At 47.2% G+C, this 22,177-nt stretch overlaps 1 protein-coding gene across 1 annotated transcript in view; it reads right to left on the bottom strand.

The window, feature by feature from the left end:
• Positions 1–458: 458 nt before the first annotated feature.
• The window catches only part of MAGI2 (membrane associated guanylate kinase, WW and PDZ domain containing 2), a 783,782-nt gene continuing 762,063 nt past the window's right edge, over positions 459–22,177 (bottom strand). Inside the window, exon 22 of the mRNA XM_040971367.1 lies at positions 459–1,108. Coding sequence (XP_040827301.1) covers positions 459–1,108 — 650 coding nt within the window. The remainder of the gene's footprint in view (positions 1,109–22,177) is intronic.

The following is a 22,177-nucleotide window of genomic DNA, read 5'->3' as shown; positions in this document are numbered from 1 at the left end:
TATTCCAGTTTGTGATTGCTCTTAACGGGTGTGTGTCCAGTTTCTTGATCTACAGTTTGGAATGACATCCCAAGCCTTCATGCAGTTGGGGGTGAGGTGGGGTGAGAAGGGAGGGCGGAATTTTGATTTTGTTTTTTTTTTTTTTCTTTCTCTGTTGAGCTTTTAAAGCTACCACTTGCACTTGCCTTTCTCTGTGACGTTCTTTAGCGTGATTTTGGTTCTTCCTTAGCTGCCAAAGCCTCCAACCGTTTGGACCCGGGGGTGAAGGCTTTAAGGTCAGTTTTTAGTCTGCGGCCGCACAAGCGGACACGTGGCTGGGTGGGTGCGCAGGTGAGGGGGCTCCTGGGCGGCTGGGGCATGGGGCCTACCAAAGAGGCCCCTCTGCGGATCTCTTCGTGTGACAGTGACAATAAATTAAGACGCCGGGAGACGGACCCGAGGAAGGCCTGCCGAGCCGCTCATCTCCTCAGGACGCCCGGTAGCTTGTCGGCAGCTGGTACCCTCCAGGGTCCCGGAGCTACCGAGGCCTTGCGCGCCGGGGCGGCCCCTGGCGGCCATGGGTTGGGCCGCGTCGCCCGCCCACCCGCCCTGGCTTCGGCCTGGGCCTGGGCCTGGGCCTGGGCCTCAGCTCGGGGCCCTTCCAGCCGACCGCACTCCTGGGCGGCCACGGCGGCACGGGCATCCTCCTGGCCTCCTCCCGGCCTTGGGGCGTCCGCCGCGGCCCCGAGCGGCCTGGCCTCCGAGGCGGGCCTGCCGGCCTCGGGCCGCCCCTGAGCGCCACCGGCCTCCTCCTCCTCCTCCTCTTCCTCTTCCTCCTCCTCCTCCTCTTCGAGCCTGGGCCGCGCGGCCTGCTGCGGGCTCGCCGAGCGCTCCCTCTGCTCCCCGAGGCGCTGCTTCTTCTGGCCGCCAGCGGAAAGCTCCTTTGGTTTCCTAACGTCGTGTTCCCTTTTGATATCCCAAGGGGGGTCTGGGCCTCTCTGGAGGAAAGGGTCGCAGGGTAGGGCTGGATGCGATGGAGAGAATGGAGAGAGATTGTCGTCTAGGGAGACGCCTACTTGCGGCAGACCTGGGGCGGTGGCAGCGGGAGCACTCCAGGGGCTGGGGTCGTCTGTGGACATCAAGCACAGGCGTTAGGACCTCCAGCCGAGCGGCTCCCATGCATCCCCGACCTCCCCTCCATCCCCGGGGGAACCGTGCAGGCCACCCTACCTCCCTACCCCGCCCAGCTACCACGAGGCAGCTCCCCACCCCGGCGGCGCCCCAGTGGTAGGCCAGTGCCAAACCGGCCTTCATCCCCTTGGCCTTGGCCTTGTCTGGCTAACTGCTGTGGGTGCCAGCAGGTCTGAATTGGCAGCACACGAACCAACAGTTCACAAACTCCAATACCTGTGGGCATCTACCCGGGGTGGTTGGGAAAAATGCAGATTCCCCGACCAAAGGGCTGGGAGATGCCAGCAGCACACAGGGCCCTGGAATATGTCTGTCTGTCTGTCTGCCTGTCTCTCCCATCCCCTCTTTCTCCAAGCACCTGATAGCTTGGCTGGGGGAGTGCCTTTCTCCGCCAGCAGGTGTCACTGAAAGCTTAAGTCTTAGCTCTTTGCCAAGATGCGCCGGGGGATTTGGATGAATGCGTCTGAAAACCATCAGGTCTTTTTCAGAATGTCGTCATTGGCTCTTTTTGGTCGTGTTAGCATTAGGGGAGGCCTCAGGATTGAAAGAGAAATGGTTTCTTTCTGGCAGGCCTAGGCTCAACGTTTGTGGGGATTTTAATACTCTGCTCTACTTCCTCCAAAAGAATTTAAGACACTTGACATCAAATCACACAGAAAACAGCATGGTACCAATGAGCGAAGATTTTTTTTTTTTTTTTTTAAAGCAATCACTGCTCGGGAGGCAATAGAAGGCGCACAGCTGGGTTAGAAGTCTGAGATGAGTTAGTTACTCCTAGAAGCGATAGGATGACCCTTAACTTGCTGAGAACTCCCGTGCCACAAGCCCTTGAGAAACATATGTCTCCTGGCCTTGGGCAAAACCCCCAGATTTTTTCTAAGACTATTCTAGAACACCGTTCCCTCAGTCCTGCGACTTGGTATAGAGCCATGAGTGAGGAACAAGGAAGGTGAGCTCCTGTTGTCAGCTGGGATTCAGCCCCACACATCAGCATCCATGCATTTGATTCGAGTTGCAGCCTGCGTGACACTAGCTGTCACCCGGTGCACAAGCACATGGCACAGATGACCTTGAGACATCTTCAGTGAGAAGGAAAGTATGTCCTAGCCTGTGATTGGGTGAGAGCTTAAGATCAAATTCAACACAGGATAGGCAGCCGCAACTCCGTCAAGATAGGGATGATTCTGCCTAGAGTGTTAGAAGTGGTTTGCAAAAGGTCCAACTGGAGGCTGGCTTGTGCAATGGTAATCTCGGACATGGAGCATGGTAATGATGTCCCACATTTTAATAGCTCTTTTCCCCACCATTACATCTCATATGGTGGAGTCAATTAGCTGCCCTCCAATTACTTCTGAGACATGAGGAGAAGGTTGATATTATTCACATCATTTCCTGAAGGAAGAATTGAAGCAGAGAGAGGTTAAATAATTTGACCAAGATGACAAAATGGGCCAGCCAGGAGTAACATTTTGAGTTTTGTTCCTATTATTTGCTTTTTTTTTTTTTTTTAGCTTATGTTCCAAGGTATCGCCTTGCCAGATGGCCTGAAGCAGGGGCCTGGTATTTTGGAGTGGTGGGTTAGGCCATCGCACCACACGCAACACCACGGGAAACAACAGGATTCACCTAAGGGACTCCATGTTGAGCCAGGCTCTATTTTAAGTGAGTTACTCCTGCACCTGTGAGATTGTAACCAGGTCGCGAACAATGCATCCTGCTTGGCAAGCATGCCCGAACCTCTGGCTGGGTGTTCAAACATGATTAGGAGAAAAATGAGTTTCAGTTGGTTCAACAACAAAGGCTACAGCAACCAAGGTTTGCAAAGTTAGCGATCAGTGAATTTTCATCCCTAAGGTACTCATGCATTAGCTCAGGCCCCTGAGCCTCTCCTGCTTTGTGGATTTTGCCTTTATAAAGCCTGCCATTGTGTAGTTTGAGCTGGAGAGGTCTTGAGGGGGGTATGAGCTCCCTGTTCGCTGCTGGCAATAAAGGACTTTCAAGTTTTCACTCCGATGTATTGTGTCACTTAGCTACAACACCGGCACACCAGCTTCTCATTAGAGTGCTAGTTCCGTTCCTGGCTGTTCTGTTTCCGATCTACCACTTTGCCATGCCTGGGAAGGCAGCTGGGGATGGGTCCAACTGCTTGGGTCTCCGCCAAGAGGCGTGGATGGAGTTCCTGGTCCCTGCAGCCATGTAGGGAGGAAACCAATGGATGGACAATCTCATTCCCTCCGGCTCTCCCTCTGTCATTCCGCTTTTCCAACAATGAAATCTTAAATAAAGAGAGGGCTCAAAGCACCATGTTCAGTGACCATTGCTGACGCGCAGAAACTGGATCCCACCACTTGATTTCCAAACACCTCACTCCCCACATGTCTAGTCTTGCACTGAAATGCTCTTATGAGAAAAGTGACTGGCTTTCAACCACACAGATAAACACCCCCCGAGACACAGAGAATTGCCCTGCTCTCCTACCCCTGCCCATGCAATAAACACCAAGGTCAATCAGTTGCAAATATGATGGGATTCCTGTTATGACAAAAAGATCTCTCCAGAGTTTGTTTATAGATCATTACACACTTAACAGCGGGAGAAGCTAAAAGCTAAAATGTGCTAAGCCTGTGCTGATTAAGAATATTAATCAGATCTTCAAACTAACTGAGATCATAAAGTAAAATGATTTAAAAGATGGATGCCTATAAACATGGCTTAATTCTACCTACCTTCCTTCCTTCCTCGAAAGACTGCCTTGTTTTCTCTTCAACTACAGGTGGATTATGTCAACTTATACCCCTGTTACACCACTATGGTTCAGGATGCAGGGTGGTCCCCGGAATGTGGCAACCAGTGTGGGTGACTTAGTATAATCATCGGGGGAAAAAAAAAGCCATTGGGTGGAGATCTTGCAGAACCTTGGGGGATGCCATGAAAACATGCGAAAATATATACACAACAGATAGTTAAATGAGAAAGTGAAGAAAAAAAACCTAATAATACATACTTATTTTTCTTTGGACTGGATTTGCTATATAACTAATTTTTTTATTTGCTTACTTTGAAAAGCAGATTTACAGAGAGAAGATAGAGATCTTCCACCAGTGTACTCCCCAGCTGGTAGCAATGGCCAGAGCTGAACTGATCCAAAGCCAGGATTCATGGTCTTTTTCCAGGTCTCCCATGAAGATGTAGAGACCCAAGGCTTTGGGCCATTCTCTGCTGCCTTCCTAGGCCATCAGCAGGGAGCTAGATGGGAAGTGGAGCATCCGGGATTAGAACCTGTGCCCATATGGGATCCTGGCACTGTAGGTAGAGGATTACATCACCATGCTGGCTCCAAGGATCTTTTTTTTCTTGACCTACTTGAATTAGAGTGGTAATCTGTGATTCTTTTTTCTTGTACCCATTAGGTTTTCAAATAAGGGTCATGTTGATCTCTTAAAACGAGTTGGAAGCAGTTTCTGAAAGCCAACACTGGCTTATCATCAAACCGTGCAGTTCTGCTCTGAGATAGCTACCTGAGTGGAACACAAAACACAAGAACCTGGAGACGATTTTTTTTTTTTTTGCAATGATTTGTATTCACAATCACCCCAAATTGGAAGCTACTCTAGTGCCCATTTGGTAAATAAACACTGTAGATCAATGGCATTCTCAGCTAAACAGGGAATAAATGACCACGTATACATCCAATGACACGGGTCTTAGGTGCACCGTGCTCGGGGGCAAAGGTCAAAGGTTATACACTGTATATATCCACTGACATAACATCCTCAAAAATGCAAAATGAAAGGAACAGAGAATAGATTTGTGGTGTTGGCATCTGGATGGGGAGGAGGCTTGAACCGCAATGGAGAATGAGAAGACTAGAAGACTGAGGAACCATTCTGTATCCTGACAGTAGTGGTGATTTGATGACTGTCCTGTCTTTTTTTTTTTTTAAGCTCATGGGATGATACATTAAAAAAGGTGAATTTCACTGTGCGTAAATTACACTTCCATTTTAAAGAGCTGGGAACAAATTAATAGAGCTGATAAAATGTTTTTACGCCTGGGTGAAGAAATCTTTTTAAATTGGTCACACCTTTGGCAAGTAATGTTGGCACCATTCATTTGCTTAGCAACCTCCCTCGTGTCTCTCACCACTGGACCACAGTGAAGCTTCGGCCCAATGACACTGATAATGAATTCAGAGCTCCCGCAGCCAGAAGAATCTGAATTAAAGAGGTTTTACTTTAATCTTTGGAAGGCACCTTTCATCTCCCAGCTCTCCTCGAATTGTATTCTTCATCACAGAGATACAGCCCTGTCTAAAGTGGCAGAGAGCTCAACCAAGGGATGAGAACAGTCCATTACAAGGGCCCTCTATCTCACGGAGTGATGCTGGGGACTCGTCACAGTGTGCCAGAGGTGGAAGAAGTCGATGCAAGTAGCCCCGAGGATACCGTGTGCTTTCTGGGTACCCAGTAGGATCTTCCTCATTTCTCTGGTAAGCCACTCCACGGGCAAAATTTGGGCTCAAGGATCATTCACCCCTAGGCTCTGAACCCGCAACTGGTGTGCAGCCACAGTCCCACGAGTAAGCCAAAGCTCTATGTGCATTGAGACTGGACATCCAGTTGCTATATGAATCTTTGCTTTTTTTGAGTTCAAAAGTGCTTACTGAGCAACAACATTTTGTCTTATTCAGGCCTACGTGCTGAAAAGATCCCCCCCAGAGAACATTCTTATATTCACGGGTTATCATTAGTGGGAGAGATGGAAACTTAACCTGCAAAAATGCAGTAAGGCCAAGCCTGATACACACCAGTGTGATGAAGGAAAACAAGGCAAGGCAAGGAGATGGAAAAGGGTGTGAGGTACAGGCTGAGCCAGGAGATGAGGAAAAGTGACTCGAAGGGGACTGGTGTGTAGAGGCAGGGCCATGTGGTTGAGAGAAGTAGGAAATGTGGAAAATGTGAGAAGGTCCTGATGGAATGACCAGAGAGGCTTGCAGGTAGGAGAGGGAAGGAGCGAGGTCACAATTTACACAAGTGTAAGCTGTCTGGATTTTATTCTGAGTGTGATGGGAGCTGCGGGCTAGTGTGTAGCACAAACACGAGGCGTTAGAAGGCCAACACGGCTGCTATTTGCAGAGTGGATTACAGGTCCAATCAAGAAAGCCAGTCCATGTGGCAGCTCCAGCAGGAACAGATGAGGGGCTCAGACTTGGGGGTAGGGAGGGTGGTGGTGAGCAGGGTTGGGTGCAGACAGACCAGGGTAGATCTGCTGATGGACTGGGTATGGGCTCGGAGGACAGAAGGCTGTCAAGGAGAACCTAACACTTTGCTTCAGATTTATTCTTTAGGAATGTACCAGCTTTTACACATGTTGCACAAAGCACTGAAGAGGTATAGATGCATAAGAGGCATTTAGTGCCATCAGGGAACTCATTGTAAATTATTTCTAGACTGTATCTTTAAAAAAGATTAATTTATTTGACAGGCAAGGTGACACACACATACAGAGTGAGAACGAGTGAGAGAGGAGCCAACAAGCTTTTGAAGCAGAAAAACAATAAAGGAAATCCCTCCACCTTAGCGGGTGAGTCAATTCACTGATATTGACAAACAAGTTACACTTGAATTAAATCTTACTAAATGTGCATTGCTTCAAGTAGAGCAGTATGTTGGCTGAGATTCTCTCATCAACAAACGAGGTTGCTTTTTATCTTATTGGTGTTGGTGCTTGGGTTGGGAAGTACTATTCATTTTTGTGTCAAGCCTCACTGGGCATCGGCTGTACTGGGGAAGATGTGAGGGGATGGATGGATTAGGTAGGAAGGAAATAGCATTCTGACCCTTACGGAGCTTATTATAGGAGGAAGACAGAGAGCAAATGATTTAAACATGACAAGACATAAAAAAAAAAGAAATGATAAAGAAAGGGCATCATAGTTCATGAGGCGCTAACCTCACAGACTGTCAAGGAGGCTTAAAGATGGGGTTAATTATTGTTTTCCGACCCACAGTCACATCATATCCTGTTTCTCCAATAGCTAGCCTTTCATTTTGCCAAGTTATTCTATCTGTTGTACTTCAAAGTGAGTGCCGCTGTGTCTATGTTGAAAATAGGAGATATCCCAAACTTCCACTTTTCTACAGCTCAATTGAACTTTCCACTGTATGCCAGAAGGGTCATGCAAATCCGACTTCCCTGTAGTGACCCATTCTTTCACAATTTCATTTCTTCAAGTTCTATGCTCCGAGCATTGTAGGGAAGGCTACCCGAGGTAGATGGCCGTGATTGAAACACAGGATTGGATGGGTAGAGTGACAGGTGCTGAAGTTAGAATCAGCTCCTTCATTTGTAGGAGAAGCAAGGACTATGGAGTCCTTCACACAGGAGATGGTGGTGGTGGCGGTGGTCGTGGTGTGTGTGTGGCATGTAGGGATGGTTGGGCAAGTGGGCCCAAGTTGGCCTCAGGATTACAGGTTGTGTTATGAGGGGTGCTGATGATGCAAGAAGTCCATCCTGGAGGATAAGCAGGCTGGGCTTTCCCTACCCATGGTGGGCATTTTGAAAATTCCTTTAATACCTTCCTTTTCCTTGACCTTGGTATATAATCAGCTATTCAACTTGCAAAAAATAAAAAGTTCAGTGGGCACGCAGTGTTCTCTTTTAACCGATAGAAAGTACTTATAAATAACAATGACTGGTAAAAACCACTTAACATCTCCACCTCTTAACATCTTACGTCAAAATCTGTGCACGTGCTCTGCCATTCTTTATTAAAACCTTTTCTTGAAAGACTGATGCTTATTTATTTGAAATACAGAGTGACAGATGGAAAGACAGAATGACCTGTTGGCTCACTCCCCAGATGACTATAACCACCAGTGCTGGGCCAGATCAAAACCTGAAGCCCAGAATTCCATCTGGGTCTTCCATGAGAGTGGCAGGGGCCCCAACACTGGGGTCACCTTCTGTCGCTTTTCCAGACATATTCACAGGAAGCGGGGTCGGAAGTGGAGGAGCCAGGACTTGCGGGATGCGCATTGTAGCTGGTGGCTTGGCCAGTGGACCAGCAGAAAGGCCCGTTACTTAAGCGTCACAGTTGGCTGCTGCCATTGGTATTGCTATTGTCTTTATCTTACAGAGGAGGCAGCTGAGGCTCACCCAGGGAGCATCCCCTTTCACCCTCTTCAGCCTTAGACAGAGCCAAGGGACAGGTGCGTGTTTGTCGCTTCTTTCCCATCTCTTTCGCAGAAAATGCTGTGAGCAGAGCAACAACCATAGAGAAAAATGAACAATTAGAGATTCTGGTCTATCCACCAACTGGATAATCCTGTGCAGGGCCTGGTGAAGTCACACAGCAGATCCAGCTGTGAACTCAGGGTCCCTGGGGGCTACTGTGTCTTTAGCTCCAGTTGCAACTTTCCCTATTAGAAAAAAAAAAACAAAAAAACTACTCCTACCCATGAGGTTGTGAAGCCCTCTGTATCTTCCCCACTTTGATGATAAAAGGCAAATGGTGACAACCTGGAGTATAATAGTTCTGATGAGGCTTCATTGCATCACAGTTCCCAAGGGATGTGTGTGTGTGTGTGTGTGTGTGTGTGTGTGTGTGTGTGTGTGTGTTGGGGGGTGTTTGGGGAAAGGAGGGCCTGAATAGAACCTGTGCCAGACTATATTATTCAGACTGGCTGAAGCCAGAAAGAAGCTGGGAAGGGGGTGGAAGAAAGGGGAGGAGCTGAGGCAGACAGTGAATTTGACCTTCAAGAGAAAGTGCTGTCTGGGTTCTTATGATGTCTATGGATTCATATATCTGCAAAGCTTCAGGACCTCTTAGAAGCAGACTGGTGGGTATCAGTTTCCATAGCATTTAGGGCTCATATGTAGTACCTGATTTCAAGTAGGCTTAATTTTGTATGTACAAAAGAAAAAGGGTTTTCAGTAGAGTCTCCTGCTTTCTTTTCCCCAGAGGTTAAAATGAACCTGAAAGAAACAGCAGGCGTTGCTTATTTGCTTGTCTTTGTGGATGACATTTTATCAGGACCTGGGATTAGATGTGTTTTGTCTGGGTACGGGTAGAAAAACACTACTGTGTCAGCAGCTCCTGAGGACAGAGGCAGTGAAGTCCCTGGCTAAGGGATCTGCCAATGGGAGCACAGGAAGAGTGGCTGAGTTGTGGTTCTTCACTTGCTGCTCACTGCACTGGCGGAACAAGTTCCTACTGTTCTGTTCCCAGCTGTGTGCACATCTGCAGCCTGACCACTCTGCCTCCTCTTTGCTCGAGTAGACCCTTCATGATGAAGTCCTTTAGCTGCAGGATCACTCTTCAGAGAGGCTCTTCGTCCACCTTGCTCAAAGTGGCCATTTCCTACGATGGCCCCTTCTTGAGTCTTTTTCACAGAATTGACTACAATTTATTTGTATACTAACTCTTTGTGTCTCCTTTTATTGAAACATAAGTTCAATCAAAATGGTCTACGGTGGTGGTGGGGCGTTACGGCAGCGAATTAAGCTAATCTTCCATCATATGGCGCCAACTCCCACAGGGGCTGCTCCATGTCCCATCCAGCTCCCTGCTTGTGGCCTGGGAAAACAGTAGAGGATGGCCCAAGTTCATGTGACTTTGAACCTTTGTGAGAGACCCAGAAAAAGCTCCTGGCTCCCAGTTTTGGATCAGTTTAGTTCTGGTTGTTACAGCCATTTAGGGAATGAACCAGCAGACGGAAGACCATCTCTGTCTCTTGTTCTCTTCCGGTAAAATCTGCCCTCCAAATAAAAATCCAAAATTTTTTTTTTAACAAGGGTGCATGCTTTGTTTTCCTTATGGTTGTAAATGCTAATACAGTTTTGCATGCACCCTAAGTGTTCAATAAACCTTAAGCAAATGGAGAATGAATGAACACATCAGAGATGGTTCATTTCCCTTTCTTGTCAGTAAAACCATGGCCAACTGTAATAATTTAGTCATGTGGAAAGATCTAGAATACTTGAAAAATATATACACACTTATCAGGCTATGAACCTATATTCATTTGAGACCTTATTTGAAGTTAGAAAGCTCTTATTTAAACTTTTGTTGTAGCATGGCATTGCTGAGTATGGAATACTTAGGAATTTGACACACTATACAATTTGTAGGAAAGAATCTGCATGGATTTCTGAGATCATCTTCCTGAATGCATCTCCTGGGGTCACACTAGACATGGAGACCCTCAGGCGCCAGCAGCACCAGATACACAGTATCAGAATCTGCAGTCTTAGCAAAGCATTATTTATTTCTATGACAGGCAGAGTGACAAGTGAGAGAGGGAGAGGCATACAGAGAGAATGACAATGAGATCTTTCTATCTGCTGATTTGACCCAGGCCAAAGCCAGGAGCCAGGAACTCCACCAGGATCTCTCACATGGCTGGCAGGGGCCCATGCACACGAGCCATCCTCTGCTGTTCCCCAGGCTCATTGATGGGAAGCTGGATCAGAAACAGAGCAACGAGGACTTGAACTGAAGGTTCAATGTGAGATGTCATCATTGCAAACGGCAGCTTAAACCCCGTTCACCTCAATTCCCAGCCCATAATCTACATTTTTCCCCTCCATCCTAAAATGATCCTGGCGGTTTATCCAATAAAATGGACATTTTAACCAAGCACAACTCCGGTCATGTTACCGGCATGGCTAAGACAGTTCAGCCATTCAGAATCTCATTCAGGATGCTTAAGTAGCTACCTCTTGACTGTCTCAACTGCTACTGGAAAACATATTGAAATGACCTATTAGCAAACTGTGCTTATTAACTTTTACAAATCTAACTGGTGCTCAACATCCATTTATAGGATTTTTTAAGTCGGTAGATTAGTCATAAAGAATAACTTAGGAGCCCAACATTGTGTTTAGCCACCTGTGATATCAGCACTCCATCTGAGCACTGGGTGAGTCCTGGCTGCTCCATTTCTGATGCAGCTCCTTGCTAATGTGCCTGGGAAGGCAGAAGAAGATGGTCCAAGTGCTTGGGACCCAGCCACTCACATGGGAGGGCCAGATGGACTTCTAGTTCCTGGCTTTAGCTTGGCTCAGGGGAGATGTTGTTAGTGATGGGGACAATAAGCTCAGTGCCCAAAACGGTTGGGTTGGGCTGTGTCAGATTCTCTGCCTTCAAGAGGAACACACAATTTCAGCTGACCCATGTCCTATTCTTTCCTGGCTCTGTGAAGACCTGGGAATTCTTTCTCTTCCGTCAATTTCCTCTGTGCCCGGGCGTCAGCCAGAGGGCCGATCATTTTGAGCAATTCTCGCTGCTTGTCATCTGGAAAATCCAGCCTCCGTTCTGAGGCTATTCCTGCCAATAGCGTGGATAATTTCTCCTCCCTCTGAGAAGGCTGTGTCTATCTCACGAAGGGGGCGGGAGAAAACAAAACACCTTCCACGCTTCACTTCTGTTGAACGTACCTGGCACTTGGGCACTCAACAGGCAATAAATCATAATAAATGGAAATCGTCGCCCATGGCATGATCTGATTGAGTCGTTTAAACAATCGCTTGGTGTTGACAAAAAGACTAGGGTGATTATGCCAGAGGAACATAAAGGTGTTGGAAACAAATGAACTGGAAAAACTGCTTGAAAAATCTCTGTGTGTGTGTGAGCGTGTGTGTGCGCGTGCGCGCATGCATACAGAGAGTGTTATTCTAGGGCCACAGATTTCCTTTATTTCCAGCTGGGTCTTGACATCGACGGATGCCAGCCGAGGCAGGAAGATGCTGGTAACCCTTCTGCCTCCCCCCACCCCGCCCCCAGCAGAAGGGGCCCTGCAGCTGAGCCTTTTAAGTCTGCAGGCTGTAGGCTGAATCTGAGGTGTCCCGCTAATCCTATTCTGATGGTGGTAGGATTAATCCTCGCTGTCATGCGTGGGCACAGTCATTTAAGAAGCAGTGCCCAGCCCCTACAGGAGCTGCCTTGGTGCACACAGTAGGTTCAATGGGGGAAAATCATTATTGACAATAATGATTTGTGCAAATGAGCTGCTTCGGCCATGGTGTTTCCAAGACATTGCCGACAGAAGTGCAGGATTTAGGCCAAAAGATTGCAGTAGGGCAGGGCCTTGGAAGATGGGCCTTGGATGCTGGTGCTACAGATTGTTCCTAGCCATGTTCTTTTTTTTTTCCTAGAAAAATCCCTGGCCAACTGCCTCTCAGAGAGGAATAAAACCTTTCCTTGTCTCCCTTACTTGTCATATGTCAATAAAGCCTTATTCCTAGTGACTCCGGTTTGGGGCTGACCTAAACCAACAGGTTCCCTTGTCTTGTTAACACTGCTTGGCGGCACTTGTGGATGTGATCTGGATTTTTTTTGGGGGGGTGGGATGGGATGGGGGTGGGAGAGGGTCATCTATAGGCAGGAAGGATGTAGAGTTTAATTCTAGTGTTTCCCGCCTTCTTTGTAAGCCAGAAAGGAGGCTGAGGGGAAGAACAGGCCAGTGTGAGTGTTCCCTGGCGACACCCAGCTGGGTCACAGCCTTAACATGCTTCCTCCAGAGGGATGCCCAATGCCATCCTTTTCTCAATAGCTCCTGGGCTGGCTGGCTCCCATTTCATCTGCATTGCAAGAAGGCTTAAGGCAGTGGGTCTCAGCCCAGGGTGCACGGGGAAGTCCACTGAGGCTCTAACTGAGGTCAGACACCCATCATTTACAGAGCTACCGGGGCCTGCCCTGCAATGCCTGGGTTAAGTCATCGCCTGCAAAGCTGGCATCTTGCGTGTGAACGCCAGTTCCAGTCCTGCCTTGCTCTGCTTCCGATCCAGTGCCCTGCTGCTAATGCACTTGGAAAAGCAGCAGAAGATGGCTCGAGAGCTTGGGTCCCTGCCACTTCCTGAGGACCAAGATGGAGTTCCAGGCACCTAGTTTTTTTTTTTTTTTTTTTTTTCTTAAAGATTTATTTATTTTTATTGGAAAGTCAGATTTATGGAGAGGAGAGACAGAAAGATCATTCATCTGATGGTTAGTGAACTGCAATATCTGATGGTTAGTGGCTGCAACAGCTAGAGCTGGGACAATCTGAAGCCAAGAGCCAGGAACGTCTTCTGGGTCTCCCACATGAGTACCTGGTCCCAAGGCCTTGGGCCGTCCTCTATTGCTTTCCCAGGCCACAAGCAGGGAGCTGGATGGGAAGTGGAGTACCTGAGATACACATTCTGGCATCCTTAGGGAATCCCAGTGCATTCAAGGCAAGATCTTTGACCACTAGGCTACTGTGCTGGGCACCAGGCACCTAACTATGGCTTGAATCATCAGCCCTGGGTGCCGTGAGTAAGCATGTGGGGGAGTGAACCAGCAGATGGAAGACCCCCCCCTCTGGCTTTCAATGTCTGAATTAATGAATTGCACAGTCAGCGTGAAGCCCTGCTGCCTTAGCAAGAGCAATGACTGAAACAAGAACAGGGGTCACTTTACACCTGTCACCCGAGGAATCTAAACACTCACAGGGTTGCCCGTTTTAACACCATCCTCTCACTGAGGTCAGACTAGGAGTGACTGGTGGCCTGCTCTGTTACGCCAGCTGACCCTAAGAGGTCTTTCAGCAAGTCACGCGTGCCCGTGCCCTCGCCATCCCTGAGAGCCTTGGGATGTGCCTGCCACCACCATTGCTGAACCCACGGAGGACAAGGAGCAGCTTCTGCAGAAACTTCACTGCCACCTGTGCCTCCCTGGCTGCCTTCTTAGCTCTCACTCCTTCCCAATGCAGTAATCACGGAAAGGCACCGAACAGAGTAATATATTATTTTCTTATTTATATCCCTTGATAAGAGAAGGCTTACTCAGAAGAAGAATACTTTTGGGGTGGAGGTAGAGGTAGGGGTCTCTGATTGGACTCAAAAGGCTGTGGGTTTTATCCCAGGGCAGCCTAATGGTCCTGCTGCTTCTGTGTGTGTGGCAGGTGGAATGCAGGCATGGTGCGTGCGTACTCTGGAGCTTCCTATCAATGTTAAAGGTCATGAGCAAGTTAGAGAACTTAGGCTTCTGATTACAATTGGAGTGTTGAACTTATCGTGTCCCAGAGGATGGCCTGCTGATACCCTGATATATTTTTTTTAGCATTTAAATTGAATGAACTTTGTGAGCCAAAGAAGTTTAGCAGATGTGTGGTTGGTGTTTTCATGGTCAACTTTTCCCCATTGCTGTTTGCTCAGGACACAGGCAGGAATCATTAGCTTTGCACTCTATTTTGGGAGATGCCTTCTACCGGGATACAGGAACTCAGAATTCAAGCAGAGGAAACAATCATAAACCTTGACAGGTGGAAGTTTCAGCTTTGAAAAGTTAAAATTTACAACTTCTGCATTTAGGGCATAAAGATGATTGGTTTTAATAAGTTTGAGTTTTGCCGAACTCTAACCGAAGGCAAATGCCAAAAAGCACGGCAACTGTGACTAGATCAGTCCACTCCTCAGGTGTAAATCTGCTTTCTTTCAAGTTTTAGCTCATTCCCAGGGTGGCCTGATTAAAGGGAAATAGGAAAAAATAAAGCATAACGTGTCATAACTTGTGCTTCTATTATGAGGAAGACATCTTTATTCCATTATTTTATGAGAAGCATTAATTAAAGCAATGTGATTTGTTTCCCTAGATTTAAAGTCCTACTAGTGTTTTCTGTTCAGAAGCCAGGGTTTCAAGGGCATTCTTTCCTCTTAGTCAGTTTTGTCATCAATTCTTTCTGGGTGGGAATGTTGCTGTTTTAAGTGCCAGGACGTGTGTGTATGTGTGTGTACATGTGTGTCTGTGTTGGTATGCACATGTGTACATGTGTGTAGGATTAGGGAAGAGACCCTACCCACCTCTTGCCAATGTGTTCATGTGCAAGACAAAGTGGCTCATTCTGCTGCTACTTTGGGGACAAGATGATGGAGGTACGACCATTGCCTGTAGTAGCAGTAATGTAGATGCAGAGCACCAGCAAGCTATTCTTCATCTTCAAGCAGTTGTAGTCTAATTTTTTTTATTCCTGCTTTGCTTTTTTTCCCCTCCATAGCAGGATGGAAGACTGGTTGCTATGGCAGCACACTGAGAAGTGTTTAATTCCTTTTCTCAATTGATAATTATGTTTTGGTTGACTATTAAATCGCAGGTGTATAAGCTACAGTGGTCAACAAGACAAACCAATGGCCTTGTGGAATTTATACACATACACTCGTGTGTGTGTGTGTGTGTGTGTGTGTGTGTGTGTGTGTGTGTAGTGAGAGGTTCCCTCTGAGAGGTGGAATCAACGATTCTAAGGCCAAGTCAAGTTGACTATTGAAAGATCCTCAGAGAATTCTTCTACTCTAAGTGGGAATCCAGGCCAAATGTGAATGGGAATCTAGGACTCAAGGAATTTTCCATGAGAGCCTTTCTTAGGAGCTTAAAAATTTAAACTGCAGAGACATACTTGTACAGACCAGCAGCAGCAGCTCTGCAGTAATCCTCAGTTGGAGTCTCATGTTTTTTACCTTACTTGTCTCATTCATTGAGCCATTCAATCCAATGTTGAAGGGCCACAGCCTTAAAGCCGAACAATGCCCTAGCCACCAGCTGCATGAAAACGGACTTAGAAATCCCTCTTTGTGACCTCGTGGTGGGAAGACAGAAGGATGTTTCACAAAATACACAAGATGCAAATAACGCACTGAGTGCTGTAAGGATCTATTAAAGTTGCTTAGCAGCATGCTTCCGAACTACAAGTTTTCATGGACTTTTGCAGTCCCAGTCAGCAATGTATGGCTAGGCACACACGTGGAGTTCTACGCCCGCCCCCATGTTCATCTGAATTTTGAGGGTTCATTTCATCAGAGCCCAACTCTAATTTTGTTTACAGCTGTTTGCAGCTCTGTTAATACTAAAGAACCCAAGTGCAAGAAAAAGTGTCTTCATTTTTGAAATGAATAAGCACTAGATGAATCAGAAATGATTTAACTTTCCAAGATCACCTCTTCTTAAACTAACTTCTACGAAGACACCAGTTGGCTTGAGATTTCTGCAAAGAAAACATAAATGCAAGCGTTTGATCCAGTGCTGACGACGCTGGTGCAAAAGCCAGTGTCTGACGCTGGGATGGCTGGATTGGACGTCCAGCTCTGGCTCTGCCTCTGACAATACACACCCTGTGAGTCAGCAGGCCCGGCTCAAGCGGTTAGATCCTGCCACACGTACAGGAGATTGGGAGGGAGTTCCTGGCTTCCCGATTTGGTCTTGGCTCAACCCTGAACATCACAGGCATTGGAGAATGACTCAGATGATGGAATCTCTCTTTCCCTACCCATTGGTTTGTCCCTTTTTGTCTGCCTTTCAAAGAAAGAGGTTAACTTAAACAAAAAATGTAAAAAGACCCATAGCAGTGTTCTACCTTCAATCCATTTTCCGTCTTCTACTAGTCTTAATATGTGCAACACTGAGGGGACAAACTCAATCGCTCTCCTGGCTAGTGCCTTCTTTGGGGGCAGGGACATATGGCTGGAATTAGAGCTAGACAAAATACAGTATTTTTTTCCCCTTCTGTAATTGACATATTCTGGCTTAACTCCTGAAACAAGCTGGCTTCTCCTGTAATTGAAAATGCTTGGTGACTATGGCAACCTGTTTGCTTAGCTACTCAGGCCTGTGAGAGCTGGCTTGCTGGCGAGTGAGTGGACAGGCCTCCTGCTGTTTTCATTGTGCTTTGCTTTTAGGAGGCAGCAAAGCTCTTCTGGAATATTCAGGGTGCTCCTGCAACTTTATCTTGTGTCATCAACAACCTGCTGGGCGATGTGACTTCTCATCCCCATCCTCTCATCTTTCGCTCCCTGCTGCCCAGTAGCCCTCTCTGCTAAGTTCTAATATACAAGCCTTGTGAGAGTTACTCTATCTGACATTCAAGATGGATCAGTGCCATTTCATCTCTGCCAAGGAAAGAGAAGCAGATGGTCTCTGATGCCCTGGACCTGGCAGCCTTGAGCCCACAGAGCCCAAATGAGGAACTTGAGGACCTGAGTGCTAAGAGTGGGTGTCTCCTATTCTCTGGGCATCCAAGGGGGTCAACAGAAACCTGTGTCACCTGTTTCAGACCCAATGAAAATTTTGCTTAGATGACTTGGCTCATCAACAGTGAGGGCTGCGGTGACCCTATTAGACGGTCTTCAGCTAAAGATTGTCACTATGGGACAGAATCAGCCAGCAGCTTCATTGGAAGGTCAATATCTGGCCAGAGATCCGACAAACAGAGACTGGCCAAATCACAGGGAGCTCGGTGGATGTTGTTTCTAGTCAATTTCCTTTGCCATACAACATACGACAATCCTAAGAACAAAGTTAGCCATGGGCCAACAATATGGTTGGTGGCTACAGCCACCCTTCCTTGCAGAGTAGGAAAGAACTAGAGCCATAGCTGTCTTGAAAAAAAAAAATTACGAGTTTTAAATTAGTTTTGGTCAAGAGACATTAGTCAAATTCTGTCTTGAGACAATCTCATAAATGTGTTAATAAAACACTCTTCCCTAATGAAAACATACTTTGGACCAAATAACTGAAAAGTTACACATTGCATACTGGTTGACAACATTACATATATTTCTGGGCAATGTAAAGGGGCTTAGGGCCATTTTGCACCACTGGCTGAGTAACCAGGTAACTGCTTGTTGATCACAAGTAGAGCAGGTGTGAAAGCCATGATACTGACAGATCCCGCAGCAGGTGCTTCTAGCCATGTCCCACTGGGCGAACATGGTTAGGAAGGGAACAGAGCCTGGGATCAGATGACTTAGCTCACCCACAAATAGCACCTACTCCTGGGAAGGTGATAAGGAAGGGTTGCGAGATTGTGTTCTTCCCTAGGTGTCTATCTACCCTGTAGCTGTCTGGGGAAGCGTGGTGTGGAACTGCCTAGGGAAGAGGAAGAGAACAGTATTATCCGCTGAAGAGCTCACCACGGCCCCAGCTTGGATTTTGTGCAGTCCTAGTTTCCTTTAGAAGGCTGCTGATGGGGGGCTGGCTTGCTGGCATAGCAAGCTAACCTTCTAACTGCAGTGCTAGTATCCCAGTTGAGCACCGGTTCTAGTCATGGCTGCTTCCCTTCCAATCCAGCTCTCTGCTCGTGGCCTGGGAAAATGGTGGAGGATGGCCCAAGTACCGTACCCATGTGGGAGACCCAGAAGAAGCTCCTAGCTGCTCTAGGAGTAGCGGCATTTAAAAAAAATCAGCTTATTCTGGTGTACAACATTTGTTGAGGAGTGGGACTTGGCTCAGCAGTGCTTGGGAGATGTTGCTGGGATGTTGCTTGGGACACACGAATCCCGTATTGGAATGCCCAAGTTCAAGTTCTGGCTCCCTTACTGGCTCAGCATCCCTCTGAGAGCTGACGATGGGCCATGTGCTTGGGTTCATGCCACCTTTGTGTGGCAAACTTGGATGCAGTTCCTGGCTCCTGATTCTAGGCTGGTCCAGCTGTGACTGTTGTGGCCACAGCGTACCCTGGATGGAAGATTCTCTCTGTATTTGTCTACGTCTCTGCCTGTCAAACAAGCAAATTAATTACAATGAAAAGAAACTTAGGAAACCAGGAGGAGTGTTTTCACAGTGCACATTTCATGCACGTTTTGCAGGTCCCTCGCCTTTTCCTTACACATGCGCACAATGGATTGTCACAGGCATCAGCTGCAATCACCTCTCACTTTCTTCCTCTCCCCAGACTCATCAAAAAGCATCCTTTCCGAGTGCCTACAATAGTATGTTAGAGATGATGTGGGCAATTATAAAAAAGAATTTCAATCTCCCTCCAGGGTTCGTTTTTTTAAATTTCTGGAATATTTCTCTTCTCCATGCTTCTTTTTTTTTTTTTTTAATGGCAACTGGGTTTTTGTTTTTCATTTCTGCTATGGACTGTCCATCCCTTGTGGGGTACTCAGCAACTGAGGTCTTTAGAGGTGGGGTCTTTGTGGATGACTGGGATTAAAGGTCATCAGGATAGAGTATGGGGGCATACAGACTGGGGGTTCATAAGGAGATGCAGAGGGGCGGACTTCAGCCAAGTAGTTAAGACACCAGTGTCTGCTTCTCACATTGGAGTATGGGGGCTTGGTGCCTGGTGCTGGCTTCTGACTCCAGCTTCCTGCAACTATAGATTCTTAGAGGCAGCAGTGATGGCTCAAGTCACTGGATTCCTGGCACCTGCATGGTAGACCTGGCATGAGTTTCTGGCTTTGGCCTGGCCCAGCTCTGGACCAACTGATAGGTGGTTGATAGACACCATCTGTCTCTCAAATAAAGAAATGCATGTGAAGGCTAATCCTCCGGCCTACTGCGTAATCATCCCATGTCTGTATCCCAGCTGCTCCACTTCCCATCCAGCTCCCTGCTTGTGGCCTGAGAAATCAGTGGAGGAAGGTCCAAGGCCTTGGGATCCTACACTCACGTGGGAGACCCAGAAGGACCTCCTGGCTTTGGATTGGCTCAATTCTGGCTGTTGCAGCCACTTGGAAAGTGAACCAGCAGATAGAACCTCTCTTTCTCTCTGCCTTTCCTTCTCTCGCTCTCTCTTTGTAACTTTAAAGTAAAATAAATAAATCTTTAAAAAAGAAATCAATTGGAAGACACACTTTTACGACATCAAGCTGCTTGACCTTGGCCTCCAGAACTATGAACCAAGACACACCTCTATTCATAAAAACACACCAGATCTTGGATTTCGTGTCAGCAACAGAAAACAGGCTAATGCAACTTCCCACTGTTTTAGGTAAGGAGAGCAGCTGGTCCCAGGGCTTTCACTCTCCAGCTGACTAACCTGAAACTTAAACAGTCCCACTGATTCATGAAAGATCTGTCTGATCAATACAGCGCTTCCCGTGGCAATAGGCACTGCAAACTGAGCATGAGTGCAAAGGTGAGGAATGACATGTGTATGGTATCCTGGGCTCGGAACCTGTAGTGTTAAGGCCCATGGTGCTTACACGTTGGCTCACGCCAGGCGTTGTCACCTGCTGTCTTCCTTTGAGGCTGTCCTTCGACCATAAATCAGGGCTGAGAGCTCTGGGCTTAACTCCTGTCGTCTGCTCTCGGCTGTGACAAATGACTGCAGACAGAACTGCAATCCCATGAAGTTTCAGTGGCTTGCGATAAAGCACCTGCTAACCTTTGACACCTTTTGGGTGCATACGGGTGGAGGGGGATCTATTTGAGCTTGGTAAAGTTCATCAGTTTCCAGGATTCTGTTGGCCAGAGCGTATCAGACGACAACGACGCTCTAAGTAGGAACCTGGCATAGCAACACTATCAGCTCAATACTGGGAAAAAAGGAAAAAGCCATGATAGGGATGTCTCATCGTTTTCTTATTTTAGAAGGGGAAGATGAGAGTCCCAAGTACCCAGGGTCTCCCGGCACACTGATGTTCTTCAGAATTTATACCTGTAATTTTCCACACGTTGTGCTCTCGGCAATGAGATGCTCATGCTAAGAGCTGATGGTCCTCTGACATATGAAATATGTCACAATTTCTCTTTCCAAACACCACTTTTTTTTTTTAAACATTGAGATGGATAATGAAAGCTGTATGATACTTATAGAAAAGGTCAATAAATCTTTGGCAATGGAGAAAACTCACTGGGTGGAACGTATTCTCATTTTCCGACTCTTTCTATTGAAAGTAAGTGTCCTCCACTCATTTTGCTATTACGTAGCTATTAAGCGCTGCAGCTGTGTTTGTAAAACACATTTTCAAACTCAATTTTGCCCTTGAATCGTTTTTACCCCTGGCTATAAACCACTGTGAACCTCAGGGATCTCATGTTTAAATCGCCTGATGGGTTTAGACCAATGTGATTCAACAGTATTTGGATTCATTCAGTATGGCCTCTGCTTCCCACACCACAGGTTCTTTAAGGCAGTATTACAAAAGGAACAAGACGGAGGAGCGGGGAGGAGGCGGAGGAGGATGAGAAGAGGAAGAGATGGCTGTTTAAATAGAAGGCTGAATATTGTCATCTTGGTCAAGAGAGTCACACGAGACACACTGCAATGCCAGCTTTGGATAGCACGGTAAGCCAATGACATGGGAGCATGGGTTTGTAAATGGGACTGGGAAGAAATTCTCTCTGTTTCCTGAGCTACAAGGAGGACGATAGCTTTCACTCAGTCTGAAAACATCAGCTCACAAGCTTGAATAGATGTGGTCTACTGGCTGGGGGGTGGGCGGGGCCTTGTGACCCAATGGTATCTAGCAGACATGGCACCACGCTGGTCCCTTGCCCTAGCTCTAATTTGGCACTTGATTCTTATGTTAACTCCTTTGCCCGTGGCTGTCTCCGATCTCTGGCACACCCTGCCATAGCGGTTCTGTGGAGAGAATCCCTGCCTAGTGGGTGGCTGTGGTGTCCTGTCTTGAGTACTGTCCCGCATACCCTGTGTATCTGTAACGTGTGTATGGCCAAGAACTCTGCAGGAAGCACAGGTGCTATGAGCTTAGGTCTCCCCTAGACTAACCGCTCTTTTTCAAAGCAGTGCCATCCGCAGGTGCAGGCCCATTCTTGGTGCCTGAAGAAGGCCATTTATGGATTTAAAAAAAATAATTGAGAAGTAAATGTGTTATGAAACTGTCCATAGCCCTCTGTCTGAGAAATATCCCATTTAAAAACAAATGAAAAGGACCAGCACAGTGATATAGCAACTAATCCTTTGTCTGCAGTGCCAGAAGACCATATGGGCACCGGTTGGAGTCCCAACTGCTCTACTTCTGAAACAGCACACTGATAATGGCCTGGGAGAGCAGTGGAAGATGGCCCAAGGCCTTGCTGCTACATCCACATGGGATGCCTGGAAGAAACTCTTGGCTTCGGACTGGCCAAGCTCTGGCCATTGCATCTGTTTGGGATGTGAAGCAGTGGCTGGAAGACCTCTCTCTCTCTCTCTCTCTCTCTACCCTCCCACCCCAGTTCTGACTTTCAAGTAAACGACATAAAAACCAAACCAACCAAACAACAACAACAAACAGAAGTAAAGGGATAATAAAGAGCGAAGAACAA

The sequence above is a fragment of the Ochotona curzoniae genome, unplaced genomic scaffold, assembly GCF_017591425.1.
Source record: "Ochotona curzoniae isolate NIBS_2020 unplaced genomic scaffold, NIBS_Ocur_1.0 contig_21, whole genome shotgun sequence".
In the NCBI taxonomy this organism is placed as follows: Eukaryota; Metazoa; Chordata; class Mammalia; order Lagomorpha; family Ochotonidae; genus Ochotona; species Ochotona curzoniae.
The sequence above is the reverse complement of the archived record's forward strand: the minus strand, read 5'-3'. Positions and strand labels throughout refer to the sequence as shown.